The sequence below is a fragment of the Tachysurus fulvidraco genome, chromosome 1, assembly GCF_022655615.1.
Source record: "Tachysurus fulvidraco isolate hzauxx_2018 chromosome 1, HZAU_PFXX_2.0, whole genome shotgun sequence".
Taxonomy (NCBI): Eukaryota; Metazoa; Chordata; class Actinopteri; order Siluriformes; family Bagridae; genus Tachysurus; species Tachysurus fulvidraco.
Genome location: NC_062518.1, coordinates 11,844,827 through 11,872,202, shown reverse-complemented (window position 1 = coordinate 11,872,202; position 27,376 = coordinate 11,844,827). Strand labels below are relative to the sequence as shown.

At 36.5% G+C, this 27,376-nt stretch overlaps 2 protein-coding genes across 10 annotated transcripts in view; one reads left to right on the top strand and one right to left on the bottom strand.

Moving 5' to 3' along the window:
- Positions 1-16,111, top strand: part of celf1 (cugbp, Elav-like family member 1) — a 30,898-nt gene extending 14,787 nt beyond the window's left edge. For 2 of the 9 annotated variants that reach the window (XM_027133055.2, XM_027133054.2), the window contains 13 exons: positions 670-857; positions 1,099-1,181; positions 1,272-1,320; positions 2,231-2,365; positions 2,762-2,841; positions 2,967-3,128; positions 7,406-7,475; positions 8,310-8,480; positions 9,082-9,195; positions 9,540-9,728; positions 9,987-10,145; positions 10,447-10,618; positions 14,146-16,111. In XM_027133055.2, coding sequence (XP_026988856.1) covers positions 680-857; positions 1,099-1,181; positions 1,272-1,320; positions 2,231-2,365; positions 2,762-2,841; positions 2,967-3,128; positions 7,406-7,475; positions 8,310-8,480; positions 9,082-9,195; positions 9,540-9,728; positions 9,987-10,145; positions 10,447-10,574 — 1,518 coding nt within the window. In that variant the 5' untranslated portion in view covers positions 670-679 and the 3' untranslated portion in view covers positions 10,575-10,618; positions 14,146-16,111. The remainder of the gene's footprint in view (positions 1-669; positions 858-1,098; positions 1,182-1,271; positions 1,321-2,230; positions 2,366-2,761; positions 2,842-2,966; positions 3,129-7,405; positions 7,476-8,309; positions 8,481-9,081; positions 9,196-9,539; positions 9,729-9,986; positions 10,146-10,446; positions 10,619-14,145) is intronic. The other 7 variants (XM_027133059.2, XM_027133061.2, XM_027133060.2 and 4 more) reach the window with 7 other exon arrangements.
- A 185-nt stretch (positions 16,112-16,296) lies between these two features.
- Positions 16,297-20,980, bottom strand: nudt19 (nudix (nucleoside diphosphate linked moiety X)-type motif 19). Its single transcript, XM_027133063.2, has 3 exons — positions 19,725-20,980; positions 18,087-18,294; positions 16,297-16,924 (listed from the first exon to the last, which is right to left on the bottom strand). Exons 1-3 carry the CDS (start codon positions 20,505-20,507, stop codon positions 16,734-16,736), a joined length of 1,182 nt encoding a protein of 393 aa, XP_026988864.1. The 5' UTR covers positions 20,508-20,980; the 3' UTR covers positions 16,297-16,733.
- Positions 20,981-27,376: the final 6,396 nt, after the last annotated feature.

Sequence of the window (27,376 nt, the reverse complement as noted above, 5' to 3'; positions counted from 1 at the left end):
AGAGCTTGAAAGTTTCAGGTAATGTTCTCATCTAACATCACAATGAAGTGTGATCTCTGTGGCTTTGCCAGAATATTTCAGAAATGGCTAGTCTCTGGGGAATTTCACACACAGCAGTCTCTAGAGTTTGATTGGCTGATTGAATAACAGCATGAATGTGCAGAGGTATTATAATAAAGTGGATTGTAGGGCTTACTTGACTCATCAATATAACTCACTTTTATGTTGCAAGTTGCCACTTAGTTGATTTTATATTCTTTCAAAGTTTGAAGGGGGTTAAATTAGTGAAATTCTCGCAGTCTTTACAAATGGATCACCCATATTAATATACAGACCTCTGTACTGCAGTACTGTACTATTTTTGAAATCATTTTTTAGTTATGCTTGAATGTGAATTGATGGCGTATTCTAGTGTCTCTAAACATCAGTGAATGTTGCCGACCATACTTTATTCATTTCAGTTCACTGATTCAGTAACTAAACATTCCTGCCACATCAAAACACTAATGTATGTCAATAGGGATCCTTCAATTGTACAAGTTTATTTTCTTTCTTAAAATTGATAACACACAACGATTTTTTTTTTTGCCGTATTACACCACTGCTAAATAAATGAAGCTTGGCATGGCTCTACATAATTGAGAGTTGGATTGTGATGTTTCTTTTCAGAACCAAGAAGATGAATGGGACACTGGACCATCCAGACCAGCCTGACATTGATGCTATAAAAATGTTTGTGGGTCAGATCCCTCGCTCTTGGTCAGAAGAGCAGCTGCGGGAGCTCTTTGAGCCCTACGGCGGCGTCTATGAAATCAACATCCTCAGAGACAGGAGTCAGAATCCCCCACAGAGCAAAGGTCTGAGATCGGTGTTTAACAGGTCACCTAACTGTGGACACGTGTTATCTTTTTGTTGTTCTTTGCTCAATAAATTGAATATATTGATGTAAGATTTGTAGGAGGCTGTATGTTCTAGTCCATCTATTTTCTTATACAAGCTCAGTCTTGAAATGTCTGGTTTTGATCTTTATGTTGTTGGTGATATGAGACCAACCTGATGATGGTGTTAATGTTGTTTCACGTCCCTCCTTATTTGCAGGATGTTGTTTCATCACATACTACACACGGAAATCCGCATTAGAAGCACAAAATGCCCTTCACAATATGAAAATTCTTCCAGGGGTAAGTAGGCTATAAGTGAGAAATTGAGAAATTGCTGTTTGTGTGAGTGAATGAAGGTTAGAAAGTCTAATGTTTGCTGTTATGTGCCAGATGCATCATCCCATTCAGATGAAGCCAGCAGACAGTGAGAAGAACAACTGTAAGTATTTTATGGGTTTCATAGCATTAAGGTTGTTAAGGGTGGCATTGAAGCATGGCCCTGAATTCATATTTTTGAATCAATTAATCACAGGACAGAAGTGTACTTTAGTTTTGTCAGAGCAAGAATGCAGTCAGTACTGAATCTACCTCTTGGGCTTGTGAATCTTCTTTTGCACCACTGTGATGAGATCTGTATGTCTAGTTTTGATTTTTCATTCTGCTAAAACTGTGGTCTGTGATTTCACAGTGCAGTATTTCATAATCTGTAAAACTGAGTAACATTGAATGGACACGTCCATCTGCATTGTCTGTGACTGAGGGAGTCAAACTAACTTGCTGACTTTGAATGTGCCAGTTTATTTTGCATACTCTCGCTCGCTCGCTCTCTCTCTGTCTCTCTTCCAACCCCCCATGTCGGTTACCATATGGTCACAAAGCCTAGACAGTGGGGTAATCTTCCAGTTCTACGCTCTTGTGGTGTTTACACATTTGTTTTTTTATCCCCAAAATTAGCTTGTGCAGATGGATTTAAAAAGAAATTGTCAATCTAGAAAGGAAGTCTATCTATCCAGAAAGGAAGTATCTGTATATCTAGAAGGGAAGTATCTATCTAGAAAGGAAGGATCCATCTATTTATCTATTTCTGTATATCTAGAAAGGAAGTCTATCTATATATTTCTCTCTCACACATTATATATGTAACAGTTATTCTATGGAGATTGAAGTGATGCATGTTCAAAAGTGCAGTAGATCAGTGTGTTCTGTCCTTGTTGATGGTGACTGTTGTATTAACTTTATTTATTTATAGTTATATATTTATATATATTATATATAACCTTTTATGATATAAAAATTGTATAAGCGATATGCTATAAATAGTAATCTCTGACCTTTTGTCCCTGTCACAGTGGTAGAAGATCGAAAGCTGTTTATTGGGATGGTGTCTAAGAAATGCAACGAGAACGACATTCGACTCATGTTCTCCCCCTACGGTCAGATCGAGGAGTGTCGTATTCTCAGAGGACCTGATGGACTGAGCCGTGGTGAGGAAGCCTCAGTTTAGCTTAAAACACAAGCTGTTTTTCTCTTAAAAAGGCAGCTAGCTCAGTTTTCAGAAGGGTGTGGTGTTGTTTTGGGAAAAGGCTTGTTGATGTTTTCAGTGCAATCTGCCTCTTAAAATATTTTTCTAGAACAGGAATATTACAAGAATGTACTTCATATATATTTTAGTATTATTAGAGGATTTAGTTTCCTGAAATGCTTCAAATGGCTGAGATTCAGTAAATACATTGTGTTTGTTTCTTGTCAATATTTCCTAGTCTGATTCTCCATTTTCTGTATCTTAAAACTTGCCAACTTTAGCATGGCCTGTGATATCCTGTTTTGTTTAAACAGTTTACCTGTATAAACCTGCCTTTCTTGCTTTTTGCTCCATCTAGGTTGTGCCTTCATCACATTCACAGCTAGACAGATGGCACAATCTGCCATTAAATCCATGCACCAGTCACAGACCATGGAGGTACTAAAATCTGCAATGATCTCATTTACCCTGTTGCCACCTTAAGATAATACCTAGACCTTAATATTTGTCCTGGCTAGCTGAATATATGGAGATATTTTTAAAGCAAGTATGTTATTGTTCAGGGCTGCTCATCTCCAATCGTGGTGAAGTTTGCAGACACACAGAAGGATAAGGAACAGAAGCGCATGGCCCAGCAGCTGCAACAGCAGATGCAGCAACTCAATGCTGCCTCCATGTGGGGAAATTTAACTGGCCTCAACTCGCTAGGCCCACAGTACCTCGCAGTGAGTACACCTAAACAGTGCACACGTTCACTTGCTTATGGCCTGGTTTATTCTTCTTTTTCGGTGTATTTGTGAACACGTAAAGTCCTTGTGTGCAGACAGTTGCATTGGTGGCAGCTGTGTTGCTTGAAACAAACATGAATGTGTCCGCTAGGGTGCAGGATATTTAAATAAATGTCTCGTCACAGAAACGATTCGAGAGTAAGAAAGTGTCTGAGTAATGCTTAGGCGAGTTTCCTGCTGTTTTCTGAATCACAAGACAGTTGCTGATTAAAAAAGAATATATAATAAGCACATACTGTTCTCAATCCCCGAAATGAGTCACTGAAAATATATAGTTCATTTTAACGGTTTTTCACCAAAAGTTGACGCATTTACCAGCATGAACTGAAATGTTATCATTTTCTATTCACCCTTCAGCCACTTTAATAGGAACATCTTTGCCCCTGTATATTTATGCAATTATAAACTCAGCCAATAATGTTGCTCACTGCATAGGGTCAATCGGATACAGATCAAGAGCTTGTGATCTGTATCCTGGTAAATGTTCTTTGTCTGTGGCTTAGTTGTTGATGTGAGAGGCTAATCTGAGTATTTCAGAATATGTTTTTGCATGTGGAAACTGTTCGTTAATGTGATGGCTCAGAATTGAATTCCCAGGTTGTTTTGAGTTGATGGGAAGAGTAGCAAAAAAACACTTTTTTTTTAGCTCAAAAGCATCTTAGAATATACACCACCTCCAACATTTAAATGGCATCAACAGCAGAAGACTGGTTTCTGTCTGAGAATAAACTGGGCACAGGGTTCACCTGAACCTAAAGGAATTTTTTCCTGAGCTTCAGTACGTTTGTCTGAACATCTAAGTTTAGACACGTTTTACTTTCTGAGAGATGAGAAATTACTGAAATACTTAAACTAGTATTACAGATTAAAGAATTATATTATCACCACTGATTGAAACCTCTGATAAAACTTTGCAAAAGACTGCTCACATCACGTCACAATATTTACGTACATGTACACAGACATCCCTTTTTTCAATTTATCAGTACTCGGCTGGTGTAGAATTTGGACCATAGATATGCATCACTTGTCACAAAATCCTGTGTGATGCAACACAAATGAACAAACATGCTTTAACACAGAAGTATAAGCCAGGCTTCATTAACCAAGTTTGTGTTTGTTTGCATTGACTTGTGTAGTGTCTGTAACTAATTTGTTGTGAGGAAAAGCAGCCTGTGTTACCTTTGACACCATGCACTGTCTGGATCATTGCATGGGCTGTAATGGTCTCGCAGCTTAGTTTAAAACTTTCTGGGTTTTAGAAACCCCTTGCAACAACTGACATGCTGCTATGTTAGCGGAGTAGAGCATGCGATCTCTTCTGAAACACTTACACCGTGTGTCTATGTATGATTTGAAAAAGCTGCTCAGTGACCTTGGAATAGATGTAATCTTTAGATTGTACACTTTCTTTGTGCTGTACTTGAAGAGTTTTGCATCTGGGCAACAGATCTATGTTTGGCCATTCAAATCCCGTTTTGACCAGTTTGACCATTTAAAATATCTACTGGCTGTTTCTGATTGGCTTATTTTAAATTCCTAGAGCCTTTCTACGGCATTCTCTGTTCGTCTGGGTCAACATAGATGTGGAGCCCTTTTGTGAATGTGTTAGTGCTGCTCCATGGGTGTGCTGTGAAAATTCTCTTCTTTCTCTTATTTTCGAATCTCTCTCATTTTTCTTTTCCTTACTCCTTTTTTCTTTTGGAATTCTGTCATTTATTTATCTGTTTTATTTATTTACTTTTTCTTTCTGTTCATCCATTTAATTATTTATTTCCACCATATTGCTGCTGAGGCTTTATTTAGGGATTCAGACGATCCTTTTATATCTGGCTGAATAGTTTGGCCTCATCGTCCATGCAAATTACAATAGAACAACCCTTTGGATGCATAGTACCATTGAAGTCTTGATCATCAGCATCGCTCTCCATAGACCAACAATGTAACAGTATATAAGAACAGGAAACACAAAAATAGTATGATTTATTTATACTGTTGGAAAATCCTGACTAGTTTGGACACATTTAAAAGTGTGGATAATGTTTAGTAAGGTGTGACCTCAACCTTAAGCACTCTTACTTCAGACATTTGCATTGCAAATATTATTGTTATACAATATATTCAGGTATCGATATCCATTATCAGGTAATATCCATTTGGGTTCATATATATTTGGACACTGACGCATTTTAGCTGTCTACCAAATCATATTCAGAATACAGTTAAAGAATTAAAATGGGCTTAAAGTGCAGACTCTGCTGTAAGTTGAGGGTATTCACATAAAAATTGGAAGAAGGGTGTAGAAATTACAGCTCCTGAATATGTAGTTTGTAGCTAGATGTACCTCTTTTTCAATGGACCAAAAGTGATTGGGCGATTGCCTCAACAGTTATGTCATGGGCTGTTCCCTTGTTAATCCATCATCAAATGAGCAAATAAAAGGTCTGGGATTGATTCCATTGGCATTTCTGTTTGGAAGCCGTGCTGTGAATCCCAACATGCAGTCAAAATAACTCTGAATGGAAGTGAAACAGACCATCGTTAGGAAGAATCCATCAGAAAGATCTCATAAATGTTAGGAGTGGCCAAATCAACAGTTCGGCACATTCTGAGGAAAAAGTGCACTGTTGAGCTCGGGAACTTAAAAAGGCCTGGACGTCCATGGAAGATAACAGTGATGAATGATCGCAGGATCCTTTCCATGGTGAAGCAAAACCCCTTCACAACATCCACCGAAGTGAAGAACACTGAAGGAAGTAGGTGTATCAGTATGTGAGAAGACCTCATGAGAGCAAATACAGAGAGTTCACTACAACGTGCAATCCATTAATTAGCCTCAAGTATAGAACTGGAACAGCATTCTTTGGACAGATGAAACTAAGATCAACCTGTACCAGAATGATGGGAAAGAAAGTATGGAGAAGTCTTAGAATAGCTCATGATCCAAAGCATACCATATCCTCTGTAAAACATGGTGGAGACAGTGTGATGGCATGGGCACTGGTTCAGTAGTGTTTGTTGATAATGTGACGGAAGACGGAAGCAGACGGACAAATTCTAAAGTGTATAGGGATTTACGTTTTTTTTTTAGACCTGACAAAGCATCACAAAGGAAGAAACCCAGTGTTGGGGGATGTCCATGGGCCCAAGTCTTCAGGCAGTCATTGGCTCCAAAGGATTAGAATTAAAAAAAGTTATTTATGATTATTTTAATTTGTTCAATTACTTTTAAGCCAATGAAATTAAGTAACTCTGTATTAAAATGGTTGCTGTCACTGTCTAAATATTTCTGGGCCTAACTGTAGATTGATGATAAAATATAATTGTGAGCATGCATTTTATTAACCCCCTGAGGACCAGCTATAGCTGAACCTTTATCTTGCTTCTTTGTGGCAGCACTGCATGCTTTGCTCATAATAGCGCTGCATGCTGGGTTTACTATCAAGTTAAAGAATTACATTTGACAAATAAAGCAGTGTTATTTTTGTGCAGGAACATAAGTCAATATTTAATTTGTGCAAGGCTTGTTGTAAATTCTTCAAGGAATACTGTTCACATAATACAAAAATGTTTCACATAATACAGATTTGTATTGAAGTGACTTTACCTAAAATGCATGTAACCAACATCATTGGAGGACAAAATGGTGTTTGCTTGCTGTTTGATTTAAAGCAATTTCCTGCTTGACCTATCAGTGTTTCCCTAATGTGTTGCACCTAATAAACACACAGTACAGTGTTTGTTTTCAAGGGCCTTCAAATCAGTCATCATGTGCTTTTGTGTGTGTGTGTGTGTGTGTGTGTGTGTGTGTGTGTGTGTGTGTGTGTGTGTGTGTGTGTGTGTGTGTGTGTGTGTGTGTGTGTGTGTGTGTGAGAGAGAGAACCATACGCTTTCTGACTGTATAAACCAGCCTTAATGGCCGATTAGAGAGACAGTCATTTTAGATTGGGAAAAGTTTGAGTTTTGCACTAGTACATTTATTTTTTTTAATAAATCTAGTGTTTTAACTTCTCCCACAAATTGCTTCAGCCTCTATCATGGTTAATTTTTTATTTTTTTTTATTTTAATTTTTTATTTTTTTTCCCCACCCATTACTTGAACCTTCTCTCTCTCTTTCTCTCTGTCCTTCTCTCCTCTCTCTCGTTCCTTTTCTCACAGTCCTGGAAGCAGTCCTGACTCTCTCTGTGTTCTCTGTTTTTGGTGTAATGTCTAGCTTTATTTGCAGCTCCTGCAGCAATCCACATCCTCTGGGAATGCTCTCAACAATCTCCACCCCATGTCAGGTGAGCTCAGCACTGTGCATTGTGCTGTAGAATATGAAACTTTTTCTTCATCAGATGTATATGGTGTAATAAATTTGGTGCATTTAATATAACTACCTTTTTATACATGGTTATGGGTAGGTGAGATTTACTTTTTTTACAAAACAAAAAATTAATATTGTTTAATTAAGAAAATTTCTTTTCCAGTTTCCATGACAATGCTGTTTATTTGCCTGCTCTTTATTATTTGATTGGATGTTGACTGGTAAATTGCAAGCTTCTGTATAAGATTGGCATAAAATACATGCATTATGTCAAAATTATTCATGTTAATAAAAGTCCATGTATGTGTTTTGAAACATGTTTGAAGTTTTGATGCAATAATAAAATTAAACTAAAATTGGGTCACTAAATATTTTAAATTAAGAAAAGAACTCGATATAGCAAAGCTATTAAACTGTACCATAACATCAGATTATTTTAGCATTTTTGTTTTTATGAACTAACATTTTGTCGTCAGAATTGAGCCTGAAGGAGCTTAGTACGGGACATAGTAAGCTTTCTTGCTAAATATGACACATTGGAGGACTAATATTTAACAGTATTTATATTTAAATCTCTAACTTGCACATATTCATTTCAGTGAAACTGTACAAAGTCTTTTTAAATACACCTAAATACATCTTTTGAATGACAAATCACAATGTTTTGTTTGTCTTTGAACCTAATAACTATACCATTATTGCCTACATAGAGGTCTTAATATTATGCACTTCAATTTTCTGTCGCAGAGCTACTAAATTCTAGCATTAGTTCCAAGTATAACAGTCAATATCTATATTCTTTTATGTGCAGGTCTCAATGCCATGCAGAATCTGGCTGCATTGGCGGCAGCAGCGAGTGCCACTCAGGCAACTCCAAGCGGCAGCAATGCATTGACCACGTCCAGCTCGCCACTCAGTGCGCTTACTAGCTCAGGTACGGCCTCCGGACAACAGACTCTCTCTGCCTGGGATGGCTGCAAGGGTTGGTTCTGCTTTTTTTTAATCTCTCTTACAGTATAATGCCAGTGCTCCATCATGCTGTACTGTAACATGCAAGTATTTGTCATATCTGCACTAACCGTATTGCTCTTCATTCCCCTCCTAAAGCATTCCAGTGGAGACAGCACTCTGATTTTATGTGGAGAAATGCAGTATTTCTTTTTACTGTGTTCATTTGGACTTATTTCTAATTCACATTTACTTGTAAAATATCCACATGCCTTTTTATCTATATGATCATTTCCTCTATATATAAGTACACAAAGACAGCTTTGTCTCTGCATCATCTCAGTTACTTTGAACGTGGACAGATTTTTATACACTTGATGAAATTAATAGGTCACTGGTGTTCTGTCTCTTACTAGATAGGCATTTAAGCCAAGGATAAAGCCCAAGAATAAGTTTGTTGCATGCATTCAATTAACATGATGACACAAGAAACTTCTTATTGCCTTAGAACTTAAAATCTATATAGATGTGTATATATAGAAATAGATGTCTCTTTATTAAATGAGTTGGTTATTTTTGTATTACTTTCAGACTTATCTATCTGCCTTTTCTCTTCTGTTTTGTCTTCACAACAGGTTCCTCTCCCAACTCGAATGCTAATTCATCTGTGAATCCCATGGCTTCTCTGGGTGCGCTGCAGTCTCTGGCTGCGGGTGCTGGTGCTGGTCTCAACATGAGTTCATTAGCAGGTAAGAGACTACCCAAATATTCATGATATTTATATAAGGATATAAACACACACACTTACTGTGGCATATGTATTTACTACTCAAGAGAATAAATAGTCCTCTCAATAAATAGTCAGGAACTAAGCTGAACACTCCTCAAACATCATCCATATCTTGTTTTTGGCTATTCTAGTGCTCCAAGCAGTACAATGCGGTAACCGTCTAGCATTATAATTATTTGAGACTTGTTGGGAGTATATCATAATTTTATTTATATATATAAAGGAAACATTGGTTAATAAACCAATTTACTTACAAACTTTTTCTCAACAGCACAGGTAATTGTCTGTTCTGTGTTTCCCCAGGCATGGCTGCATTGAATGGTAGTTTGGGCAGTGGAGGCCTATCTAACGGCTCTGGAAGTGCTATGGATGCCTTGACCCAGGCAGCATACTCGGGGATCCAGCAGTATGCAGCCGCTGCCCTACCAAGTCTTTATAACCAGAGCCTTCTTTCTCAGCAGAGCATCAGTGCTGCTGGCAGCCAGAAAGAAGGTTAGTATTGGGAGTAGCAAAGCTATCCCATAATGTACAATTCAACATCTTTTCTGAATGGTTATTACTGTTGTAATTGTTATCTCCTAATTGCCACTTTGGTTTAGTACTGATACAGAATCTCTTACAGTGAATTATTTACTGATTAATTGTGAATGAATATATGAAACTATTTGTACCATGCATCCCCTGAAATGTCTGTCTTTTAGAATGCCAACAGGAGCTGAGATGGGATTTTGTATTCATTCATTTCTTTAGTTATTTCCTCTGTAGGTCCCGAGGGGGCGAATCTCTTCATTTATCACCTGCCACAGGAGTTTGGTGACCAGGACTTGCTTCAGATGTTCATGCCTTTTGGCAATGTTATCTCTGCCAAGGTTTTCATAGATAAACAGACTAACCTCAGCAAATGTTTTGGTAAGCTATTAATTTTTTAAGCTTTGTTGCACAGTGACTTGTATTGCAAATTGTTTTGTGCCATTGATTAGCTTTAAGAAACGATTGTCACCATAAGCACAACAGTAACACCCTGCAGAGGTTGGTGCCTGGAGGGTAGTTGTGTGATTAGTTGGTGCCAGGTGACCTAAATTAGGGAGAAAACAAGAGAGAAATTCAGGATCAGCGTTGGCATTTTATCTGATTTTTGAAATATTGAAATTCTTTTTATGCTCACCAATTATCTCCCTGTAAGTAAAAATAATAATTGTTTATTTTGCAGGTTTTGTGAGTTATGACAATCCCGTTTCATCCCAAGCGGCCATTCAGTCAATGAACGGTTTTCAGATCGGAATGAAACGACTGAAGGTTCAACTGAAACGATCCAAAAATGACAGCAAGCCATATTGAGTGCTTTTACTCTAAAATGGACTTGGTTTGAAATTGTGTTTCTGGTAAGTTGAGTGCGACACTGGAAAAGTTCAAACGCCTGCCCCACCCTTAACCCTCTCCTACTGTTCCTTCACTTCTGTTTACCTTTCCTACATATCTTCTTTCTTAAAAACATCGCAAAAGAAAAGGAAAAGCAACATGCAAAATTAAGGTTGTTCGGCTAAGAATTTCTTTCAAATTGTTAGGCTACATGTTTTGGATCTTTCTTTCCTTCTTACCATTTTGGTGCCATATTAATCTTTTGCTGTGTACAAATCGTTTATCAAAGGATGTTGCACAATGAAAGTCAATCACTGACTGCTCTCAGTTCCACAGTCATTATCTCATCCCAATCATGTTCCTGCAGATTTACCTGTTGTGTTTACACTATTGACTCAAATCGTATACTTGGATAGTCAAACTGATGCCTCCTTGTAAGCTGCCTTTTAAATAGAATTCGGAGGTCTGCTGCATACATGCAACGATAATCGTTCTTTCACCATGATTTGGAGCGTCTTGAATGTCAGAATGCTCTTCATCAGACTCTGTTTCCATAGATGCCTTTTTATTGTTTTGTCTATTTATTTCAGTAATTTATTTATTTATTTGAAATACTTCTAATTTATCTTAAATAGATTGATGTGAAAAGTTTGTTTTTGGCTGACAAATTTATTTGTTAGTGGTTTTTAATTAAATGTATTTATTTTCAATCAAAGAAAAGAAAAAACAAAATTCATAATATCTTGTATTTGGTATACTTTCAATATTTTCTCCTATGTTGTTTGTTAGCACATTCAACAATGTTACTCAGCACAAGCTGGTCAGTTGACAGATGTAGGGATGTCATTTTTACTCTCAGGATTGTGTCATTTTTGATCAGTCAGTCTAACTTAAATTGAACCTGAAACATAAGAGCTGATTAGTACCGGATGAGTGTCCCTATTCTTATCATTTACTATGGGTTGGAAAGATTAAAGCTATTTGTATGCATTTCACATACAGTCATTCCCTTATTTGTCACCTCAAGGACACAAGCCACTTTAATTTTGCCCAAGGCATTTTTAATTAATTACTATCCACTGCTGAAGTCACTTCGTGCCACGGAAATGACCTTCAAAGTATTATGTAGAACTTTTGGAGAGACGACATTCAAGTTGCCTGATTTTATTTTATTTTTATTTATTTTTTGATTAAAATTTTATTTTAATTTTTTTTTTTTTTTTTTATGAAGGTTATTTATTTACATTTTATTCACCTCAGTCCAAGTGGTTGTTGTATGCGTTCAGCAATAATTGCATCCTGAGTGTGATGTCTGTCTAAAATTAGATAGTGCTTAACACACAAAAAAAAGAAATACTTGCTATATTCAGTCATTTTTTTTCTTCGACGCCAACATATTCTTGTGAAATAACCAAGTAATTACTTGTCTCTTTATTTATTTATTTATTTATTTATTTATTTAACACCCCTATTGTTTTCTTCCTTCCTACTTACAGTTTCGCATGTCTAAGTTACTCTGTACACTTAAAAATGTATCCATGATCAATTCTGATTAGTAAATATTCATCATAACAAGGAAAGATTAATCATTTCATTAATACTTTAGGCCTACAGGGTCTTGGTGTTTTTATGGACATGGAAGAGAAACCATTGACCAGATTGTGTATATTACTTAACTATTATGCCTTTTTCTATTTTTATAGAAGTTTTATAATATTGCGTAAATTATTTCTCTGAATTAAAATGTTTAATAATCACTCAGAAAATTCAACAGTATTTTGTAGAATCCTGATGTAAAGTTTTGTGAATACATTCACAAATTGTTAAAGCAACAGGCGTGTGGCCCTTTTTAGCTAAGTGTATTGTCTTTTGTCCAACACTTAAAATTGTATCAAGAATTAATGCATAGTTTGTTTTGGGGTGCTGAAGTCTCTCTGATGCTCTTCCAGGGTTCAGTTAAAGTTGTTGTACTACTGAAAACATATCTTTTGTTTTCCCCCTCTCTCTCTCCCTCTCTCTCTCACTCTCTCTCTCTCGGAACCAATATACAGTGTGAATACTTTGTAAAGATATCTCCTACATGATGACAGTAACAGCTTTTATTTCATGGCATGTCAAAGATCTACATGGTGTAGAGTAGCTGTGATGTGCTGCCAGGTGTATGATTCTAAATTCAGCTCATTAAAATGCTCACTTTTAATTCATTGACTTCATTTAGCATGATATGTAATATAAATAAACAATATACTGTAGTTGCCTTGGATTTGCTCTTCAATTAATAACTGCTCAGCTGGTATTGACAAAGTAATATTAATTGTAATTCATTTATTTGTATTTTTTTGGACTATTAATCAGTAACTAGAATTCTAATAGTTCATGCATGAAAGGTTGCAGTTTCTGAGGTTAACCGTATTCATGTTCATGAGCTACAGTAGCTTTAATCTGAACCCTGGAACTTTTCAATGTTTCGATTCTGGTCCTGTGAATGCTCAATCCATGGTCTGTGCCTCTGTATTTAAACAAAAAAAAAACAAACAAAACAAAAATAAGATGATGACAAAGAAGAAGGAAAAAAGAAAAATTACATAAACCATAATTGTATAAACTAGTTCAGCCCTAATGGGAGTCCTAGTGTAATGTCCATTTCTAAATCCAAAGATTATTTTACATGTGACTTCTGCCCGTAATTTATTACTACTCTATACCTGTTAGGGTGATCATCATCATTGTTGTACAAGGAAAGGTCATTGTGTAGAAGTGCTGGCTTGGGCACCTTCCAGAGAGCAGCTGCACACTGACAGTATGGTTGTGTAGTTCACTGATGTGCCAAACAGTCCTATACAAGCTGCTTGGGGATACATATTGTCTTAATTTGTGCAACTTGAATATACGTATATGTACTGTGGCTGTTCACCGTTAGTTATTACCGTTCCGTTTTAGACTGTAAATGTATCTAATTATGTCTAGCACTTGCCCACTATAGGACCTATATGCACAACTAGTAAGCTGCCTTCACGTTGTTTATTGCATTACCCAATATGATTAAGCACAAAACTGAACTCGTGTACATTCAAGAGGTCTAGAAAATCAAAGCACAAAGAGTTGTTAAGTTGACACTGAAAAATGTGAAGTCTTGAGCTGAAACCGTGTCAGCTTAGAGTTGAATGTTGCTGATGGCAATTGCTTTTTCATTTCCTTTTTTCAGAAGTATATTGAAAACCCTAGCTACCTACTAAAATAAACCCTGTTTCGTTGTTTTAGCTGTGGTAGACACCGTTTCTTGTCTCTTGGTGGTGTTGGATGTAAAATCTTCCCCTTAACTCCTTTTGGCATGTTGCTTGTCTCTCCTTTCTATTTTCCTTCCTCTTATCCCCCTGTGTTGCATTCAGTGTTCTATCCAAAGTAAGTAATGTGTACCTGTGACCCCTTCCCCTACCCCCAACCTTCTCCATGCAGAGATAATCATTTACATGATTTTCTGTTTCTTCTCCTTTTTTATGTTGTGGCTTTAACCTAGTTTTGTTGTTCGTTATTTTTTGTTTCGTTCTAGATATCTTCGTGCCCGTTTGTTCATCGTTTCCCTAGCATGTCGATGTGACGTCAAAAGTTCATCGTCCAGTCCGTTGTCCTCTTCGCTTCTCTGACGCTTGAAAAATTTTCACCCTTGACCTTTTGTTTTGTTTTGTTTGTTAACTTTTGACGCTTAGTGGTTACTTATTTTGTTTGTTTTGTGTGGTGTTCATTTCTGTTTGTGCTGCCAATAGGGGGCACTAGAAAGACTGCTGCTGTTAACGAAAATGTAAAAAGTTTCTTGAATATTGTTCAGAACAGAGTCTATTTTTCTAGAACTTGCAAACATAACCACTAGATTATGCAGAGGCTTTTAATTTTCATTTTCAGTACCCACTTAAAAATTATTGTTTAGCAAATTTTATTTTTCATTGTTTTAGAGCAGTCTTTCTAGTGCACTCAGTTTTACTCATTTGTTTTCCTCTAAAAGCAGCCAATCCATTTATAGAATCACTGTGTGTGTGTGTGGGTGTGTTTTCCTCTTTCTCTCACTTGTTGTACGCCTTTTTAGGGTTTTTTGCAGTCACATTTTGCTGAAACTGAGGATAACCTTGTAATATTGTGCTAGGTTTAGTTGGCATGATTTTTGATGGCATAATTTTGGGAGTTCCTTAACAGTGTGACATTACAATAGACACTTGAATTGCTTTTGTTCCTTTTTTCCATTTAGTGTGTCAAGATACCATAGGCACATGTTTTTTCATTTTTTTTTAATGTGTGAAGATCAGGATTAGTCTGAAATAAAAAAAAAATTGCATAAAATGAGCAAAATTGAGTTTCTTGTCACAGTTAGTATATAAGTATGCATGTTTTTTTTGTAACTGCACTGACATCCTCAGCAAAATGTGATTTAGTTCTGTTAAAAAGACACAATTATAAAATGAATAAAATGGTGCCAAAAGTTTTGCATGTTGCTGTTGGTCACATTTTATGTATTTTTCATGTCTGCTTACTCTTCCAATGTGGTCCCATTTTAATAACTGATTTTAAATCTAGTCATAACTGCGTGTTGAACCCATGTTTGAACGTGAACTTTGTATATGGACTTTGTAATGACTTCTCATAATGAACCCAGTCCTTGCACCATTGTAAATGGTTGGCAGAAAGGAGTTTCCACCCAATCTGACAAATGTTAGTTTCTTTTAGTTCACAGTCTATCCACAGCCCTCTTCTGTAGTACTGCCTTTTCTGTGTCTTCTATGTAAGGAATAAAACTCTTTTTATAATAAGGCTTCCCCTTCAAAATTACAAACATCTTTTGTTTGATTTTTTTTTGTTTTGTTTTGTTTTATATTTTTTCTCCCCAAATTGCCCTTGTTTGAAAAATTGGCACTGTTTTCAATAGCTTTTATTTCAACAGTAGATTGCTAGCAAAGAAAAAAAGGCCTATTGTTGGCAAATTGGGTTGCAATTTTTGGCATTTTATATCTAGATTTTAAGCTGCTGTTTGTTTCAATGTACTCTGAAAAACTTACCTGTGGGATGTTTGTCATTATTGGTACAGAGTGATTGTATTTAATAGTAAGAAATTGTACAGTTTTTGCCTTTTTCTACTTCCAAGTTCTGTTTCACAATGTGAATTTGAAATCCTAATAAGTGGAGCCATGTAGAACTTGCCACCATGACCAAACATAAGTCTAAACAAAAGTAAGTAATTCTATGAAGCAGCCTTCAGTTGAATTAAAAGCTGATTTTTTTTTTTTTTCTCTCCTTTGTCATTTTAGTTATGGTTTTCACTGGAATTGTAGAGTGAGGAGTTCATTAGATGTCTAGAGGAGTGTTATTTCTGAATGTTTTCTGTTGAGGTTTATTTAAAGTTGTGATGGACGTTAAACTTTTCATGCTACTGTCTCCACAGAAGTATAGCAACGTGCATACAAGAAGTCGTCATTTTGTAGTTTCTTTGGTCGGGTTGTTTGTCTGATTAAAAACTGAAAAGATTCACACTCTTCGTCTCTGCACTTTACTTGTGTTTGGTTTCTTGCTATTTTACAGTTTAAAATGAATGTTTCCTTATCGTATACATTTTTCTATTTCCACCATTGCTTGTGAGGCTTCAGCTCACATAGCTTGAGCTATGACAACACAAGCTCCTGTATTACAAAAAAAAAATGTAACTGGACAATTTCGGTAGATTTTATGTACACTTTATCAATTGAGTAATTAACACATGGTTCTTTCATAGAAAAGAAAGTACAAATTAAGTTATTCCACTTACGTGAATTATTCCACAATGTCAGGAAAGGTGAAGATTTTGTATGTACTGCATGTTCTCAACTATATCCTCAGAACAAGTGACTTCTCATCAAATTAAATATATAAATGCGCATATCCTCCTTTGCCCTGAGAGCTCATTTGTGTGTTTGAAAGGATAAATCGGATGGATATCGTGCACGTTTGGTGTACTTTATTTAACTATATTTTCCTCAATGACAGAATTCAACATCACATCCCAACTCGGTAGCTTTTAAATCTGAGGCAAATTGTACAATATTAAACTACATATGTAAGGCTTTTAGCCACCTATATTAGGTTAATTGTACCCTTAGGACACTCATGAATACAGTGTTAGAGCTTGGATTCACAGATGGTAAGAGGAGGTAGATGCTTGTATTTAGGTGTGATGTTAATATAGACCGAGCTCTGGTAAGGATTATGCATTACGATGCGATGCAGATTTGAACTGTCCTTCTGCAGCTCTTCCAAACACTTCTCTGTAGACACTTTGCCATCGGTTTTCTCTGGATACAAACTGTCACCTGCGGATTTATGGACAAGACGAGAAGATATTTTACCAATGTTAGTTATGCATGATAGAAAAATCTGAAATCTCTCTAATTTAACATTTCTGGAGCTGGGAGGTGCTTTGTAAACCACTACATTAAATCTAATCTAAGCAAACCTTCAATAGGTAGGTTGTCATTTCTTGTATTTTCCAACATGTTACTACTGATTATGAACAAATACAGCTTGTAGTTTCACTAGACCAAAAATGCAAAATGTTTAATCTGGCAGTCTGCTTTTACTTCAACGCATTAATCTGTATTTCTATTTCAGAGCATGATGTATTTACATGAAACTGCATATTTTAGGAGGTGGACCTTTAGAAATTTGAATATAATCTACATCTGGGTGTCCAATCTTATCTGCGAAGAGCCGGTGTGGGTGCAGGGTTTCAATACAAGCAGGCAAGCGCCACTTGTCATTCCACCGGTTTGATAAAATAAAATGAGGTGCGACTTCTGCTTGGTTGGGATAAAAAACACACCCACACTGGCCTTTTCTGGATAAGATTAGACACACTGACCTACATACTGCCATGGAGGTGGAGATGGAAGAAACTTAAGTCCCAGAAGTGAGGCCAGATTTGGAAGCATAGCCAGGATCTAAGAAATGCCAAAATTCCTACATTGACATTTGGCATTTTACAAGGGAGCACTTGTTGGGCTTTTAACTTTCTGAAAAGTAGTCCCTGGTTTTAGCCCGTGAGTTAACGCTGCCTGTTTTACCCCTCCTCAGCTCTGTGAGCACCTCAGTGCATTACAAATGTTATCACATTTTTAAGGTTAAATAATTTTTTTTTTCTGCCTGTTTTTCCCAACTCTTAAAAAACTTTTGGTTGGTGTATAGTGCAGTGAATTGTGCCTTGTGTTAAAATAGCATCTCTTTGAATGACTCCAGACCCTGACTACGCTGACTGGATCTAAATGCTTGATGAATAAGTTTGATAAAGTATGATAAAGGTTATGTGCTTACATTTTTTTTTAAATGGCTAGTTTATATTTTATGCCAAATTAAACATCTAATAATAACTTTAAAAACAATTTATCTAATTATCTAGCTAATACACATTTGACTTTACATACATTTATAAATGTAATGTTTGTTTTTCTTTGTTTCAATGAAACTTCAAATGCAAACCTGGTAAGAGTGATATGTGGCAGTCAGTAGCCTTCAATACAACAGGTAGGTAGCGCTCACAGCCTTCTATCGATCTCTGTTTGGCAAAGTTGTGAAGGTCACTTAGTAAAGGAAAATTGCACATTCGTCCAATATCATATAACTGTGGTGGTGCAATCCAAAGTTTTCTTTCCTGGTAGCTGTGAAGTACTTCAGGGGGTGTAGACCACTGTAGGAGAGGGGGATAACACAGTACTCTGTCAAGTCAAATGAGCAAAACATTTACTGGCTTGTATCTGAGAAGGTAGAGAAAAAACAAACAAACTTGTACACACAGAGACCTACAGGTAATGTAGATCATAACAGAGGTGAAATAATTCATTGTCTGAGGTGAGCATGGAGAGTACAGCCTTAGGATTTACTTCCATATTAAATGTATTAATCTTTAAAATCTATTTAATGTGAAGTGTAATATTTTAATGACATGAAAATGCCAAGCAATATATAGGTACAGGAAGCAGGTAGGAACTGAAGTTGTGAAAGGTCTAATTTGTATAAATTTGAAAATAATAATAATAATAATAATAATAAAAATCAGGTCCTTTACAGGTATGAAGGTAGTTTATTCCTCTATTCACACCTACAATGATAAAGGAACTGGAGATCATTGATTTTCAATGAGAGCTGGTGATTTCTGGAGACGTGTGGAACTTTATGTAAATATGGTGTCCAGGTGTCACTTTATGTAAATATGGACAGATTTGGCCATCAATGGGAGTTAAGACAATAAGCGCACATGATCCGTTGCATAAAATCTCTCACTGTTTCTCCTTCATCTCATACATGACAAATTTTATATACAAACACTCTCCATCCAGAATGATTTATTTTAGCAGCACGAAAGATGACCTAGAATGCTAGTTGATTAATGACAGCAACCAGTAGTAGGATCACCAACTGATGACTTGGCACCAATAAAAGCGCGGTAGGTGTGAATGTGGTATCCTAGTGATTAGAGTGTTGGGATACAAATCGGAAGGTTGTGAGTTCGATCCCAGGTCCACCAAGCTGCCACTGTTGTAGCAAGGCCCTTAACCTTTAATTACTCAGTTATAAAAATGAAAATGCTTAAATGTAGCACAATTAGATGATAAATAAATATATAAACATGAGAATGTATAAAAGGTATAAAAATTAGATAATTTATAAAAATGAGAATGTATAAAGGTATAAAATTAGAATTTATAAATGTACACAAATGAGAATGTATAAAATAGATAATGTATAAAAATGAGATAATGGGCATCTGCCAAATGCTGGAAATGTAGATAATGTATAAAAATGAGACAATGTATAAAAGTGAGATAATGGGCGTCTGCCAAATGCTGGAAATGTATATAATGTATAAATGTATAAAAATGAAAATGGGTAGCTGCCAAATGCTGTAATTGTAGATAATGTATAAAAACGAGATAAAGTATAAAAATGAGAATGGGCATCTGCCAAATGCTGTAAATGTAGATAATGTATAAATGTATAAAAATGAGATAAAAACGAGATAATGGGCATCTGCCAAATGCTGTAAATGTAGAATGAAGCAGACACAAGGGCATTTTGTGAAATGTACTGAAACACACACGATCACCTTATGAATGTCACCTTATAAAGCTCGATCTCCTTCTGGTCCTGCAGCGTGTCTGGGACGTGTTTTAAACAGCACATGTAAAAGGCCGTGTCGTACCTCCTCTGACGGACAGACTCGCCACCAGGAGTGAGCCAGTTTCCCCACTCATATAGAGCCCATATGTTCGGTAAACACTCGAGCTCTCTGCACATGAGAATAAAATTCGCCGAGTTCTGGAGGACCAGAGATCTCCATTTAGAGATCAGACTTTTGTCCAACCGGTCCGGCAGTGCCGTAAACCGTGACCGACTTAAGTATTTATCCGATTTCTCATTGTCCGCATTAACATCAGTGTTGAGCGTGTTTGCCTCGTCACTAGGCACCACTAAAAGTACCCCTGATTCCTCAAACGTCTCTCTCACTGCACAGATTCTGAAAGCGACGTCCCCCGGGATGGGAGACCCGAGCTGCTGACGGTCTGTCGCAAAAATCGGCGGTCTGCTTTCCTGTGGCTGCTTCACTGCCGCTAAGCCAAACATCGGCAAGTGTATAAAAGGTTTAAAAACCTCTAACCACTCACTGGAGAAGTCAGACGGTTCCACTAAACCACCTGGAAACACATAAGCGTTTGGCATAAAGCTGCTTTTTCCGCTCCTTTTGAGCAGCAGGACTTCATAGTCGAAAGTTGTTTTTTGTCGTAAATTTGACGTAAAACCAGGTGTTTCTCTCCACAAAGACTCGACACTTCGCTTATACTTTGATCCAGCAGCTAAAATCACAGTGGCCGCTTCTTTCCAATGCGTTAAAGCCGTATTCATGTTTAGTCTGATTTAAATATACACATTTCGTAACATTTCCTGCTAGCATAAACACCACGAAACAACGGGGTTAGAGTCGTCGATTCTCGGACTCCGGGGAGTCGATTCTGCCCACAGAGGAACTCTGCTCAAATTCCTGCACGGAACACTTATAGAGTGCCAAGTTAATTCAGCTGAATTCATCTGCTCATTGTCAACATTCAAATGTGCTTCTGATACGACGATCCAAAATATCAATGTTCAATACATGCAGCGTTGAAAACACGTAGAGTCGAATGCAGGAATTGACTCCATTAACTCCTTACAATGTATCAGAGTCGACTCAGCCTAACTCGACAACATAGTACAGAGTCCCAAACCAGATAGTAGTCTATTATTTACGTCACTTTATACAAATATACATAAGCGTATTCTCACATAGCGACTATCTGTAGGTCTATTCGATTTGGGACGCTACCTTAGTTCTTCTTCGTCGGTTATACTTGCTCACTCCCGAGTGACAATGAAGTCATTATCGCCACCTAGTGTCCGTAGTGCGAAGCCGAAGATGGTATACAAGATAAATTAATAAATATAATTATTATTATACAAATATATGGTATATCTTTTGAATAGTGTTTTCACCATCAATTTGTTTCACCATCATACAATTTTGGTGGTTATTTTATAATTTTCCTATTTACTCTAAACTTTATTTACTTCTAAATTCGCATAAGCTACAATACACTAAATTCCATCCATAAACTTCTGATTTAGTTTCTGTCTAAAGTTGCAGACATGAAAATAAACTGTTATCAGAAAAAGCCATGATAAGAAAAGTTAATACATAAGATATGTAGCAATGCTGGGACAGTTTGTAAACAGGAACTATTTTTAAAGAAGAAATGTATAGTATTTTGTGTTCTCTATAAGCAACACTGATCAACAAAAGATGTCAGCAGAAACAGACGTGATGGGTAACGCATTTGGGGATGGTTTGACTACTTTATGGAGAAATTAAAAGAATGTCAAAGGAATGTAGAATTTAGGCCAAATCAAAGGATAGCACGGTCATAAACAAGGTCATAGATGAGGTCATAAACAAATGGTATCACACAGTCAGTCCAGTACAGAGCGTGCCCAGATTTGGCACATATATTTTCACTGGCCTAAAGTTTCATGTGCTGCCAATTACTGCATTTGATTGCATTCTGTATTTTTTTCACATGGGAGAATTACCACCACTGTGAAAGAGTGAACTGATGTGATGCTGGTATGGGAGAGCTGTCCAAAACATATCACAGCATCCCAGATTTTGACATCCCAGACTCCTGTGTTTATGTGATCATGGCTTTTCTTTTCTTTTCTTTTCAATCAAGTTCTACATATTCTTTTCTATACCTATACATTTCTATACTATTAAAAATAAGAAAACTGACTGTGTCTTATGTAAATGGACCTCAAAATCTTAGAAGACCAACAAAATAACATCTAATACCAGCAATAATAATAATAATAATAATAATAACAAACAAACAAGCAAATAAGTAAATAAATAAACAAATAAACGAATAGATAGATAGATAGATAGATAGATAGATAGATAGATAGATAGATAGATAGATAGATAGATAGATAGATAGATAGATAGATAGATAGAATTACATTGTATCCACTTAAATTTATAAATAAATTTGGCAAATAACTGCATTTTAGAAAAACCATCTGATCTCCATCACAGCTATGGTCATATAAACCAGGCTTTCTGATCAGAGGACAATACTGGACTTATTTTATAGACATGATTTTTGTTAAACATTGCAGGAATGTTCAATAAAAGTACAGAGATTGCCAGAACAGGTCAAAGGCAGATTCTGTAGAAATCTTACAGGACTCTTCTTACAGAAGACATTTAAAAACTGGTCTTGAAAATCAATTACTTTGGAGCATGAATTTAAAACACCTTGTTCCTAAGTTTAATTTGCAGTGTGAGAATATTCACAGACTGAAATATTGCAATGTCATTATGTATAACTTTATTTAAGCCTTTTAAGTTGTGATAATTAAGTATATGTAAGTACATACAGTACATAGAATACTTTGAGGATGTAAAGGATTTTAAAAGTACATTTTTCATTCTATCTATACTTTTTACTGAATTATGTATACTTGAAATGTATACTTGAACAAAACATCAGTTACAGTTTTTTTCAATCGCTAACAAGCGCTTACCTCTACTTAAAATAATTTTTCTAAACTCTTAACACAGACTTACACCTACAAAACACAATTGGCCAAATTGATAATTTTCCTCTCAAAAACACATTTTGTTAAATATAATAATAATAATAATAATAATAATAATAATAATAATAATAATAATAATATATGCACACACTAACTTTACCAAAACACTGGAAATCTGACTCAAAATGAAATTATTCTATGAAAGAATAACACTTGTTTTCACTTCACAAGGTATATGCGGTCAATCAAAGTACACCAGGTTCCAAAATACTGGCTATTGTTGACATTAAAAAAAACTGCATAGACTTTTATGTTTCAGATAATATGCAATCCACCTTTTACACAAAATTTCTTAGTTGGGAACTGTATGTCCACATGTACAGTAATGTTCACATTCAAATGCATTCCAGTAAAAAGCAAATCAGTTATTTTTTTCTTTACTGTTTACTAAAGGAGGTACAGTAGAAACACAATATAATAGAACAGAAAAAGTTTTACAGTATTGCTTACAGTGAACAAAATATCATATATAAGAGCATTCTGAAAAACAAAAAACAAAACAAAAAAAAACAAAACAGCAAAAAGCCCAGATAAGAAGGGGGGAACTAAAAATAGCACAAAATTAATGTATCTAATCCCTGTGATCTTCAGGGTTAGGCCACATGTTTTCGTCAACATCACATCTGATATCATCCAACTTGATAAAACCGCTTGGTATCCACCCTTGGCAATCTTGAACTGTGATGTCCCTGCAGCCAGCATCCATGGCTTCAGGGAGGGACATCTGGTCATGTGCCTGATGGTCATAAACCTTCCACCTCCATGCAGAAAAGAACTCCTCTATGGGGTTGAGGAAAGGTGTATAGGGTGGAAGGAAGAGACTTACCAGTCTTGGGTGGACTTCAAACCATGCTGTTATTGCTTGCGAATGATGGAAAGCAACATTTTCCCAGGTGATTACAAAGGTCCTCATGTTTTCACCCTCCTCATCCTGCTCTGGTACCAGGCACTGGTAGAGATCATTGAGAAAGGCAAGGAGGCGCTCTGTATTATAGGATCCAACCTGACATCAGTGAAGGAGTAATCCTGCATTTGCCATTGCTGCACACATGGTAATGTTTGCCCCTCTCTGTCCTGGCACATCAACTGTGGCCCTTTTTCCAATTATATTTCGTCCACGTCGACGCCTTTTGGATCGATTGAATCCTGCCTCATCTATGTAAATGAATTCATGAGGGGCCTGGTTGGCTTTCAATTCCATAACTCTCTGAAACAAAGTTTATGTATATCATGTCATTACTGTATACCATACTGTACTGTAACCTATTACTGTGTAGGTTACCTACTTGCAAAGTGCAAAGCTTATAGAACTGGACATTGAATTGAATATACACTGCACCTCTCCCTGGCCCTGCATCTCTCACTGGAGCTGGTCTTCTCCCTGGGCACCTTGCTCTTCCTCTTCCACGTCCAGACATTACAGTGTTTGTCTTTTTCTGTTTCTGTTTCCAAAAACATCACTCCTCAAAGTCCTCATTTTATAGTAATAGAAAAAAATAACCCCTGCCACTGAGTCTAAGCCAGACTGGAATCAGCGGTGGTTGGCCCAATTCACCCAACATAAATCAGCTGTGTGTGAATTATTCAATTGTTTGTTTATTATCAGCTGAGATATATTGTTTTTGATCTGATATCATTGCAGAAGCAGAGGTTTTTATACTATATCTAAGGGTAGGTATATCTGAGGTATAGCTTGTCTGTTAAGAAAATGTAAGCATTGTGGAAATGTGTTCACTGATTCCATATTGTGTGAAAATGACATGAAATGTGTGAATGGTATGGCCACAAAAGACTGATGCTGTGCTAATTGTGTTTAGAGTTTTGAAAATGTGACAACTGTTTGGAATAACGCTTGTTAGCGACTGAAAAAAACTGTAATCTCAAGCATATTATTTAACCCTTCTGCAGACCTCGTCTGCATTCCTGTGCAAATTAGAAGCATGGGGTCAAGTTGACCTTGACTGGTAAATGTCAAACATTACTCGGCATATCTCCAGGCCAAAGCTGACTGATGCAACTAAATTCATAAATAAGAGAGGAAACAAATATGATGTGTGTGTGTGTGTGTGTGTGTGTGTGTGTGTGTGTGTGTGTGTGTGTGTGTGTGTGTGTGTGTGTGTGTGTGTGTGAAATGTTTACAAATGTGTAAACATCTTTGTTTGGTCTGGAGGCCAACTGAAATGCAATGCCCAATGCTTTAAACAGTGTTTGACTGTGTGTGTGTGTGTGTGTGTGTGTGTGTGTGTGTGTGTGTGTGTGTGTGTGTGTGTGTGTGGCATCATTTCGGGTAGATCATATTCTGCCCTCTGCTAGGCAAAGGCATATCAAAAGTGTGAAATATTTACAAATGTGTAGCTTTTTTTTCTGGAAGCCTAATGAAATGCAATGCCCAATTTGTGTGTGTGTGTGTGTGTGTGTGTGTGTGTGTGTGTGTGTGTGTGTGTGTGTGTGTGTGTGTGTGTGTGTGTGCGTGCGTGCTTGTGTGTGTGTGGTGTGTGAGTGCGTGTTTTGGGTGTGTGTGTTAGTGGACATTTTATGTGTGCATTTTTGTGTCTGTATGTTCATTGTGCTGAAAAGGGCAAAGGTGTGACCTACTGCCCCACTATATGTGGCAAATTGACCCAGGATGACTTGAGGAGGAAAGTATTTATTTTACAAACACACATTTTTTTTCAACAAAGATAGACAGAATTAATTTTTCTTGCAAAGTTCATAATTTGGAACAATCCTGGTAAATTTCAGGCAAATATGTGGAAGGAAACCCAAGTTATGACACATTCAACTTTCCAGATGAGTCAAATAGACCCCAGGTCTGCAGAAGGGTTAAAAAGGTTGGATGTTTAAAACATTTATTCATTTAAGTAAATTAAACAGGTGAATGCTAATGATGTTATTGCACACTAAAGCAGGAGGTCATTAAGTGGTATATATATTAGTTATATATATTTATATTTTCATATAGAAAGGATATAAATTCATGCTTCAATAAACTACTTAACATTTACTTCTCTAAATAAACCTGTTTGCACTGTTTCACATAAACATTCACATTATTTTGATACATATGTAAATATCAGTGTGTAAATATCAGTGCATTTTATATGCAATTTATATTAAAATAAGTAGCAAGATAGTCTTGTAGAGTCTGTTCCTTAGAACATAACCTCTGTCACCAACTAGCGGCGCAGTCGCAGAGCTCGTCTCCCATCTGCTATGCAAGAGGCCAGTGGTCAAGATACACCAATGTTAGGTCAAGTAGAGCTCAGTGGTTTAGGCAGTGGACTATTTCTGTTGAACTGCATACTTTAGAAGTAAACTTAAATGCATTATAAGATTCATTCCATTCAATTTTATTTGTATAGAATTTTTAACAATGCATATTGTCACAATGCAGCTTTACAGAAATAAATAAAATTCAGGCCATACATTTAAAATATATTCCCAAGTGAGCAAGTCAGAGGTGATAGTGAGTAAAAACTCCCTGAGATAATAGGAGGAAGAAACCCTGAGAGGAACCAGACTCAAAATGGAAAGCCATCTTTATCTGTGTTGAGTGGGATGATAAATAATTTCTCTTTTATTACTGTTTACTATATAGTTAATGTAACCAGGAAATTTCTTGTTGAACTTAGTCACTGATAGAGACTTGAGAGCAAAGCTGTTTTTGGCGATTGATATACTAAATCTATCACTGGAGACTCCTTCCATATGATAAGTTAAATTAAATTCCATGTGAATGAGTCGTTACTATAGAAACGTTAAAGTATTGGAACAGGAGAATTGATAAAAACCTGTCATGGAAATTTCCTGTTACGGAAAATGAATCAGCCAATTAAATTATTTCAGAATTCGACTAAAGCTACGTAATCTGAATCGTCCCCAGAACAGTGTTTTATTTTATTCAGTTTTATTGTCTCATTGCAGCTATAAGAATATAAAGAATACAAAACAAAAATGTTAAGATTTAATTCCTTTGTATTCATTTATTAATTGTAACAGCGCACCACACTTTCTTGCTCTTTCATTTACAGCATTTGGCAGACACCCTTATCGAGAGAGACTTACATTATCTCTAAGGGCCTTGCTCAGGGGCCCAACAGTGGCAGCTCGGTGGACCTGGGATCGAACTCACAACCTTCTGATTGGTAGCCCAACACCTTAACCACTAGGTGATCACATTTCTGATTGATGCTCCTCATCCATCTCTCTCCCCTCAGACACCTTGGGTATTTATTAGAGATTTTAGTCCTAAGCCATTTTTATGGTTTCTCAGTGGTACCATCATAATCTCTAGGTTGTCCATGTGAGACAATCTTCAGCAGCAGTGAGTGGTTTTCAAGTGATGAGACTCTATAAGTAGGGCATTAGGAACTTCATCATGCAGCATACAATGACCCAAACACACTGGCTTACAACTGAATGCAATTTATTAAATTTACTCAATAAATGATAGGACAGTTTTAATACCAGTACGTGGACATGATTAGACATAAACTTTAACGTATTGTCCTGTCCTCAGCGGGGTTTAAGTTTTCTTTCTGTTTTTTTTAAGTCCACTCTTTCAGTCCATAGGTATCAAGTGT

Excerpts from the sequence above, each read along its gene's own strand:
- nudt19 (XM_027133063.2), bottom strand. The coding sequence starts at position 20,507 with ATGAATACGGCTTTAACGCATTGGAAAGAAGCGGCCACTGTGATTTTA. Across the intron at positions 18,295-19,724 it reads AGGAGATCGAGCTTTATAAG|TGGTCTACACCCCCTGAAGT; the intron begins GTGACATTCATA and ends CCTCTCCTACAG. Across the intron at positions 16,925-18,086 it reads CCACATATCACTCTTACCAG|GTGACAGTTTGTATCCAGAG; the intron begins GTTTGCATTTGA and ends ATAAATCCGCAG.